The following is a 10,332-nucleotide window of genomic DNA, read 5'->3' as shown; positions in this document are numbered from 1 at the left end:
ATAGACAAAATTAAAACGTTATGGATTTTACGTGCGTTCGCGGTGAGGTCTCTTACTCATTCTTATATGTGAATTGAAATTCTGCTTTAATAGTTCATGGCTAATTTAAAAAAGAATATCTATCTTTGTCTTCCATTTAATTCTTCTATGTGATAAGCTATTCGTAACTTGTAATGTTACGTAAATTTCAGCCATGACAATTCTTTTTATAAGTTTTAATTATCTGTATCTGTGGGTATACGTATATATTGAATCCCACCACAAATATAATGAATGCCAAAAGAGTTAATACAAAAGATTTACCGTTTATAAAGTTTAATCAGACACTGCCTTCGTGACCGTCCCAGATAGAAAAATAGTTGCCAGTTCGATTTTATGCCAATAACATAACAGTGCCATTTTTGGTAGGATGCATGTAAATAGTCATAGTGATTAAGGGTGAGATTTTAATGATGGCTACCCGCACGTATTTTGAGGGAAATGCGCGAATTGTTGCCAGTTAAAAATTTATTACTCAAGATACATGTGGGAAGTTGTAATGTAATAATTGATGGTGCTATCAGTGATTGAAGTTTATCCCAATTTTATAATGAAACGAGATTGTTGTAGTGTAATGTCGTGATAACTATTTAATGCTCAATTATTGCATTTTTTGTTCCTAATTTTAATTCGTCTTTTTAAGTTGTGACTAAAAAAATCCGTTTCTGACTTATGATTTTTATAATTATTTGAATTATGTAATTTTAGTGATTAAAATACGAAAAGAATTATCATTTTTTGGTAGAGATATTGCAATGTTTACAGTAATATTTTAGATTATAGAAACATTATTTTGTGAATTATTCTTTACATTTATGAATAAATTGTACTAATGACATCTTTTTATTTCATATTTTTCAATATATATACCAGATCATATAAGAATTTTTGCACTTGCAAACCTGCTACGATGATACGTAAACCGTGAGCCTCCTCTTCCATATTAAAAATAATTATTTAAATATGTAATAATTGACGTTTCAATGTATATTTCGGAATACGCCCAGACATAAAAAATAAAACATGCGATACAGTAATATATAACATCAGATCAGATATCAATAATTTAACACATTTTTAATAATAATTCAAGTGGGTAGACCATTTTACAACTTAGGTAAGAAATATCTTCAAACACCTCATATCATTGTTATACTACATTAAACCATATACTGAACATTAATATACTGAACGCTGACTAGCAGAAAGGGAGAGGTGACAGTCGGTTAAAACTGGTCAGTCGGTCAATGCACCTCGAAGCATCCAAAGACTGCGTGCCGATACATTATTTTAAAGGAATCTCGCTATTGGCCTTACGGGCCTTTACAGCTCAGCACGGGCTGTTTTGGCGACCTTAGCTCGGCCTAAATGGGGCGTGCCAATACAGCGGCGACGCGGGTGTTTTTACACCCGAAACGTAGTGGGGAAATGACGTCAGGTGCACGTGCCGCTAGCGCTCGATAACGCTGTCTCATTTGTACCAACTACCGCCGAAATATACGATAACCATATTAGTCTAATCCTACCTGTTGGGTTTCTGGGTCATCGGGGTACTTTAAATAATGACTACTCGCGTATAACAATAGAATATAAGCGTGAACTGTTAATGTGAGTGTCTACATCTGGCTATACTATCAAGGTATCACGCTTATCAAACTGAGAAATTCGGAGTGAGAAAAATGTACAGTCTTGGCCTACACTACCTATTAGGTTATTTTTTATTACATTTACTTATAAATATTTAAATCCTGCCTTTTTAACTAACCTCCTTCATACAAAAATTATTTAAAAAATATAGATAATAACGACATGCTAAAATCTAATATTTTAAGGCTATATGATGATATTCTTTTGCGGGTATGGTTTTATGTCTAAATTGCACTTTAAAGAAGGTTTCTGCATATGCGAACCTCCAATTTAACACAAATAAAACCAAGGCCTATCTTCTGAGTTGTATAATAGACTTGTATAATAGTTGGATTAAGTCCAACCTCCCGTCAGTTTTGCAAGAAACTGACCGTCACAAGTTATTTTGCCCTTACCCTGTCAGCCGATCTCAACTTTGGGCGTTTCATTCATTCCAAGGCTCAGGTAACGGCAGGCAGTATTTTGGCAAATGTGTGCGGCTCTCCAAGATTTGGATCGCCGTTTATTATAAAACAGCAAAGCAATGAATCCTTGTCCTATCTTCCCTGAATAGTATAACATGGAATCATTCAAGCGGTGGCTAAATTTCTTCTGCGGTGGTGACCTGGACAAGCGTGCCGTCAAATTCTCTCGCTTATTCCACTGGACTAATTCACTTATTAACACAAACACAGTTATTAATATTATGATAAGTCAGGCGAAGACGAATATTTAATCTGTGACTGTTTTGTATCATTTGATGTAATAATTTTAAATTTTAGACTTTTTCATAAATTTGAGAATATTACGAGTTATTGAACTCTATTAATGTTGTCTATTAATGCCATGTTTTACTCTGAATAACTCTTTATTTTTCATACTGTCCGAGGTTATCTCGGCACAATGCAACGTAGTCGTCACAATTAAAAACAGTGATTTGTTTTCTGTCTAAGCCCCATAGTAATGCGCACTATAGTGCGTTTCTAAATGTGTTGCTTCTTCAGATTAGTTGTTGTGAGACCAAATCCTAAAAATATAAAGTATAAGTACTACTAATTATTGTATACAGCGACTATGCAGGTTCAAAATATTTAATTTAATCATAACCTTAAATTTTTGAGAGAAAATAAAACCATAGGTAATTTTCACATATCATATAAATTTATATATTATGTCACTTTTGATATTTCCATAACGTCTACGTACATCGAAAATTATCTTGCTCACATTCTTAAGTCCATTTTGCAGCTTCCTATTGTCAATTTATAATAATATTGTAAAGAATTTACTTTGATTAGGTTTATCTAAGTGATATTAGAAATACATTTCATCCAAAGACAATATGACGGAATAAGGTGCTACGAACAGCAGCTCGAAGCTACGCTGTCGACTTTGCGGTACTGTAGTGACATGCCGCTTGGATACCAACGAAGCGTTTTCGACAATACAATTACGCAAAAGCGGTAATGTATGTCGAAAACTTTCGACACCAATATGGCTAGATCTCCTGGGATCATTATGGTTAATCTTGAAAGATTGACAATCATTGACAATTCACAATTATTCATTTTCAAATTCAAAAATTTAACGGCCATCGTTATAAATGTTTCGATGTTGCCTAGACAATTTTTACACTAGTTGCTTAGGAATTAAATCCTGATGCGGATTTTTCAAGTTTCTTATGGTGTTTTACGTCTATAACTCTATAGTGTCTTCTTAAACTGATTATAACTTATAAACTTAACGGCTTTAATCGTTATTTTGTTTTAATATAGTGACTATCTTGCAGGTCAATTTGATTTAATGTTTCTTTGACATTATAAATTGCTATCTACAGTGGTGATTGTACTTGTATTGTATTACAAATGGCACAATTCAACTATTTAAATGAACTAAATAGCTTGGCAACAATAGATGGACCTATTACACGCGGCCCTCTTCAACGTTGGGTGAAAAAAAGTGGCGCCGAAAACATGAATCCGTCTCTAAGTCTAAGCACGTCTAAAAATATATCGAATGCTAACTTGAGCGGAATCAATCAATCTATGCACAAGCTATCTGTATCCGCCAATCAGAGCTGCAATAATAGTGTTCTATCTGCAAACAAAACACCGACGCGGGCTGATATAAGAAAGAATAAAAAGACGCCATCAAAGAATAAATCTCCAGGTAATCTTTAATTTATCAGAAGCACTTTATCTTAACTTTACTTTTCATTGGATGTAACAGAGTGTATACTATAGGTCGTTCAACAACTCCAACACCAAACAAGGCTTCAAAGACTCCAAACAAGGCAGATAGATTCATTCCATCAAGAAGCAACACAAACTATGATCTCTGCCATTACATGGTAGGTACAAATATTTTATATTTAGTATTTTATTGTAATTTATGGATTAATGTAAAAGTTTTAATATTTAGTTAACCCGAGAAGAGGAAAAATCTGATGAACCGAGTCTTGCTACTGAAGCTCTCAGCAAGGCATTAGGCGAAACAGACCAAGGCCGTCTTCTACAGTATACTTGTAAGGCTCCTGCAGCTCCTGAAGGCTATCAGAATAGACTAAGAGTGGTGTATTCACAGGTAATCTTTTAAATGTTAATTTTATTTAAATGTTAATGACTTGTATCTAATATACATTAGATATACTTTCATTTACAGACAAATTTTAATAAAAATAAAATATCTTATTGGCATTTTCTTAATGTTACTTATTTTAATATGTTGCTTGATTTCATGCTTAACTCTCTCTTAATACTTTACAGGCTAAAGTTCCATCAACTGTTAAAAATACATCTCGCTACATACCACACAGTCCAGATAGAATCCTTGATGCTCCTGATATTGTAGATGACTTTTGTGAGTACATAATGAGATAGGCTTTAAATTGCCAGTAATAGTCTACAATTACATAATACTTAGGATAGATTTATATTTAAAAATAACTTTTAAAGGGTGCTAATATAATAAACTAAATTAAAACTAACTGTTTTAAAATTAAAATAAATTATTTAACAAGGTACTTCTATATGGTAGTGTTTTATAATTATTATATTAATAAGATAATTGTTATTAAGATGAACAAATATTGCATTGATTGATTAAACTCAAAAGATAGTTGTGTACATAGTAATAAATATTAATCTTTGCTTCTTGGTATCTGTACAAACTGTACATCCTTTTACAGTAAGGTACCGTGTTATTGTTCTTTATTGTTGTATTGTATAAGATTAAATACATTAAATTTCTTTGTTTTGACATTCATAAGTGTACATTATGTTACTAACATGAATAAATGATTTTTGATTTGATTTGAACTAGTATGGTTTTTTAAAAGATTTCGTTACGCACTTCTTGCACCAAACTATATTTTTATTGATAGACTTTTCCCTGTCTAGGGTTGCCTAGAACAGAGCATGTTAGCTATAAGGACCTGTTGCATACTATATATTATTTTGTTATTTTGTATAAATGTAACAAAATGTGAATAAATAAGTAAATAAGACCAGAACAGTAATGTTATGACAGACAATTAAGTTTAGGTTTTTATGAAAAGGGCTGTTCTGTGCTCTAGACTATCAAAATGTTCGCATGCTTCTATTGAAAAAATGGTTTTCAGACCTCAACATTCTTGACTGGAGTGCATCAAACATCTTAGCAGTCGCTCTGGGCAGTGCAGTATTTTTGTGGAATGCTGGAACTGGACAGATTGAGGAACTAATGTGCTTAGAGGGCAATGACCCTGTGTGTTCAGTTCAATGGGTTCAAGGCAGTGGCTCACACTTAGCTGTTGGGCTTTCTTCTGGTGTCGTAGAGTTATGGGATTGTGAGAAGATTAAGAGGTTGAGGGTATGTATGATATAATCTGATCTACGTTTAAAAATAACCATGACACATAACATAATATTATGTTTAGAATTATTTTGATTTCCATAACAGTCTAACTCAACCGTAAAACATAAATATTGGATTAATATTTTCATAACTTAAACCCTTCTCATGCATAGGAAACTTGATAAGGACTTATGTTTCCCCACATGATAGCCTTCCTCAGCTCATGTTTGAACCTCATGATCAGGTAGAAAGCATCTGGAGTGGAGTATGTATCTATTTCCAGTGGTTTCTGTCCAGCGACTCTCTTATGAAAGTGAACAGTTGAGAAAGAGTCTTTCTGGATTGTTCCATTTTGCTGGGGTAACGACTATGTGATGTTTTGCCTTCTGTGTCATCAACCACGATTAGTTTCTATAATTTCCCTTCAGTATTGTGCAATGTATGGGCGAAATAAGATACAATTACCTGTAGGCACTTCCCGTGATAGCAGTATGAGAATGAGTGTTTGAATGTTTGTCAATGTTTCAATTGGTTTGTGACGTTTTAAGTGCATTCATTAGAATGGTCTAATGGTTATAATTATACATAAGTATATGTCATTGGCCGAAGTATATAAGTTAATTATATTTAAATATGTTTGACGTCCTGCTGGACAGAACAAACTGTGTCCAGTTTGTGTTTCCACCACACCCACTTCTTTTCTATATCAGATTAGGTGTTTTATAAATAAACAAAAAGAATAGCCTCTACCTTTGATTAATAATTGGATATTTTTCATTTAGACTTTATTAATAGTAGTTAATGTTCAAGAATTTTTTTAGTTAAGTTATATTAGAATTAATGATTAAACAATGAAACTCATCTTGAATTAGTTACTGTAAACTTTAATTAAAAATCGCACATTTTGAACTCGTTAAATCAATTTTAAGGTGATGGATGGTCACAGTGCTCGCGTAGGTTCCTTGGCCTGGAACCTCTATGTGGTCTCGAGTGGGTCAAGGGACGGAAACATCGTACACCACGATGTGAGACAACGGGACCATAACGTCGCAACTATTAATGCGCACACGCAGGAGGTCTGTACTTATTATTATTAAGAAATTATATAAATCTTTGTGCTCTTATAATAAGTTTCTTTTGTTTGTCCTTGAACTCCTTAGCAGCTAATTGTATTTCAAGAAAAACAAAATTTATCTACATCAGAGAGATATTAAAAGCCCTGATATTCTCAGTATTTTGCCACATTTTTTTACTACGAAACTTATTACATACCTATTATCTAATTCGTTTAGTAATAGTTTTTTTTTTTACTTTTTTTACAGATTTGTAACCTAAAGTGGTCACCGGATGGAAAATACTTGGCTTCGGGTGGAAATGACAATGAACTCAACATATGGCCACTCGCACAGGGTCACCAATACTCGCAGACTCAGTACTTGTATTCATTCCGGTAGTTTCATATTTTTTTATTTAACTTGGTAGTAATTGCTTTAAATAATTAAATTTATTTCACAACACAATTCTTGGTTGAATTTTTCATCAAAAACACAATTCTTGGTTGAATTTTTCATAAAAAAATTACACACTTGTAAAATTTTCATTGCCTCGAGGGGGGAGCCTTGAATTGAAGATGGATTTTTTTAAAATTCAGATTTAATGTTGCTACTACTATAGAAAAATACATAGTTTTTGAGAGATTCCGTAAATATCACAGATATGTATTGAATTGTTATCTAAATGACAATTTTTTTAATTAATGAAAATAAAAATTACCATTAATAATGGTTGTATGCAAAGTACGGCGTAAGCGTACAGTGAGCGTAACGGGACAATGAGTCATGCTTTTTCGTGCATGCAGCCGGCGTTCATCGACTTATTAGACGTCAAAAATGATGCATTTCAAACATGATGCATTTATAATACAAAAGAATTGTTTCATATAAAAAAATATTTTGAAAAATTTCTCTCGACGTGTGTGTATTTAAAAGTAACGTCTTTATCTACTAATAAACGTTTAAATCTTTGAAGAAGTCACCTGGCAGCAGTGAAGGGCCTGGCCTGGTGCCCTTGGAGCAACGGCATCCTGGCTTCGGGCGGAGGAACAGCCGATAGGACTATTCGCATATGGAATGTCAACACTGGGGCTAACATATCCACTGTTGACACTAAATCACAGGTTTTAAAAAATATTTTATAAAACATAATTAGTCTTTGTAACTTTGGAGCTGTTGTATATATCAATTTGAAAAAAAATATTTTTGATCTAAAATTTAACATATTAATATTAAGTTTCTCATGTAAATAAAATATTTTTTTTTGTAATGAGAAATAATGTTCTTTAAACATAAACATATGTGGCGTCATAGATGTATGTCTTAACATGTTAATGTATATTGAATACGGAATTGCTTGCTATCATTGCAGTACACCATTGACTAGGAACAAATCTCTCTTTTCCTCGCCTGTCTCACGTTTTGCTCATCGTTTAAAGCCTTGTTCTCATATAACGCGCGTTAGAGTAGGTCAACGCGCGATTCAATCTATAAATAGTTTAATTGTCGAGCGCTAACTCTCATTTTGAACTGAATACGAAAAAAATATCACAAAAATCGTCCAATTGCGACGTTACATACCTATCAAAGCGCGTTCGCCTGCGTCTAGATTTATCTCTGAGCGTGTACGCTCGCAGATGCGCGTTAACGCGATCAAGATGTTTTATCACGCGATTTAAAAACACGCGTCAAAATTTTAACATCCGCCATCTGAACATGTCCTGTTAACAGATTGTGTTGATAATTACTTGGTGGATTTATTTTTAATAATATGTTATTTCGCATTTTCTTTTGCTTTGTGCTTGGCAAATGGACTCATACGACGTCTTCAATATTCTTAAGTTCTCTTGTCATTTTTAAATGAATATCTTTTCTATAACATTTTCTATCCTCACTTTAAAATATTTGGTGATTGAAAGCATAAATGGGAAATTAATTCTTATTAATCCGTATGAAACCAGGTGTGCTCGATCCTATGGAGTAGCCACTACAAAGAGCTGATTTCGGGGCACGGCTACGCCAACAACCAGTTGGTGATCTGGAAGTACCCCAGTATGGCCCGAGTGGCCGAGCTCACCGGACACGTCGCCCGAGTGCTCCATCTCTGTCTCTCGCCAGACGGCACTTCTGTTCTCTCCGCGGGTGCTGATGAGACCTTACGGTGAGGAGTCATTTTAAAGATAATCTTAAGGTTTTTACTTGTAATGGAAAAAATAAAAAAGTTCTATTACAATCTTTAGCAAACTTAATAGGAATTAGGCTTATGGAATAGGTCACAAATATATTTTTTTTAATATAACGTTAATAGTATATATACATACTTTGATGGTTTAGGCAGGTTGATTTACTATAATAACAATTTTAGGGCGCCGACACATCCGTTTCAATCATATTTTTCAGTGTGCTTTCCTTGCTTACTAACTCCAAACTTTAGAAATTAAACCTTTTACCGCCACTTGGTCACTTCGTATATAAATAAAAATGAATCGAAAATTATTATTGTTAAAGTTAAAATGCGAAGACAACTGAACCAATTGTGTAGAAACAAAAATTGCCGGAAAACCTGTTTTTAGGTTCTTTTTTCTGTAATTGTTAGTACGAACAGCCAGAACACCATACGATATGTTGGTATGTAGTTACTCAAAAGGTAGGCTAAGCAAAAATTTCATGTTAAGATGAAACAAAGTTCGCAGGGCGCAGCCGCTTACAATTATTTATCAAAACATATTCTAATTTTTAACAAATAAATTTAAACGCTTTACAAACTTTCGGTTTATAGGCAAATCCAAAACTCGTAAATTAGTTAATGGTAATATCAAAATGAAATTTCAAATTTCAGACTCTGGAAGGTGTTTATGTTGGATCCAGCGAAGAAGAAAGACGCAGTCGACACAAAGGCAGCTAAATCCATTCTCAACATGAACTCGTTAATTCGATAACTTAGTTGTATTGAACTTATTTAGGACAGTTAATCCATGTTTTAGTTATGCCTAATCCAAATAATTGAAGAAATTTGACCATTACGAAGAATATAGTAACCGTTTCTAAAATATCTGACATCGTATATGTTTTAGTTCCACAAAAATTCAAATAAATAAATTATATTTTCATAGTATTTACTTGTGTAATCGGGTAATTATTTTACTAACTTATTATGTTTTATCTGGAGACCAGTTTAGAATAGGTTTCACAACCTAATGAAATAACTTTTTTGTTGACGAATTCGTATTGAAATGAAGAGATTCTACACTTGACTCGATCCCAGTTCGATTTTAATGTTCAATTATTTTTGTATAAATGTAGGGTACTTACGTTATTTGAGGGTAGTCGAGAATTAATCAAATATCGATTATACAAATGAGACTGATAATGCGTAGGATATACTTCGATTCACTTTTAGATATAATTTTTGTGCCATCGATTTCGTGAATATATTTTCGAATGTTTATTTTAAATCGCAAGAAGTTGAGGTCGTAAAATGTATCACGATATGTTGTTTCTCGCTTACTTTAATTAATATTATTTAATTAAACTTATTCTCAATTAATCTCTTAATATTATTTTCAATTTAACGTTTCATTACCTCGGCTTCGTTGTTTTAATTTGTATGGATTTAAGAATTATGTTAAGGTTTTTAATTGTAATTTTAAATAAAGGTTTTAACATTATTTGTCTTTTTATTATTCATTACAGAGTTTTTACAAAACAGGAAATTTGTAGCGGATGCTGGCATGACTATTTTCAAAACGTAGGTATTTTTTAAGCATTGGGTAACGATTTA

General features: G+C 32.9%; 1 protein-coding gene across 1 annotated transcript; it reads left to right on the top strand.

The window, feature by feature from the left end:
* Window positions 1–3,241: 3,241 nt before the first annotated feature.
* On the top strand, window positions 3,242–10,219 carry LOC110999322 (cell division cycle protein 20 homolog). The gene is made up of 10 exons (XM_022268329.2): window positions 3,242–3,834; window positions 3,909–4,015; window positions 4,087–4,248; window positions 4,431–4,524; window positions 5,285–5,514; window positions 6,429–6,575; window positions 6,822–6,949; window positions 7,528–7,675; window positions 8,513–8,712; window positions 9,391–10,219. Exons 1-10 carry the CDS (start codon window positions 3,531–3,533, stop codon window positions 9,488–9,490), a joined length of 1,620 nt encoding a protein of 539 aa, XP_022124021.1. The 5' UTR covers window positions 3,242–3,530; the 3' UTR covers window positions 9,491–10,219.
* The last annotated feature ends 113 nt before the right edge of the window (window positions 10,220–10,332 follow it).

The sequence above is a fragment of the Pieris rapae genome, chromosome 3 (genome assembly GCF_905147795.1).
Source record: "Pieris rapae chromosome 3, ilPieRapa1.1, whole genome shotgun sequence".
Lineage (NCBI taxonomy): Eukaryota > Metazoa > Arthropoda > Insecta > Lepidoptera > Pieridae > Pieris > Pieris rapae.
The sequence above is the reverse complement of the archived record's forward strand: the minus strand, read 5'-3'. Positions and strand labels throughout refer to the sequence as shown.

Excerpts from the sequence above, each read along its gene's own strand:
- LOC110999322 (XM_022268329.2), top strand. The coding sequence starts at position 3,531 with ATGGCACAATTCAACTATTTAAATGAACTAAATAGCTTGGCAACAATA. Across the intron at positions 6,950-7,527 it reads CAGTACTTGTATTCATTCCG|AAGTCACCTGGCAGCAGTGA; the intron begins GTAGTTTCATAT and ends AAATCTTTGAAG. Across the intron at positions 7,676-8,512 it reads CTGTTGACACTAAATCACAG|GTGTGCTCGATCCTATGGAG; the intron begins GTTTTAAAAAAT and ends GTATGAAACCAG.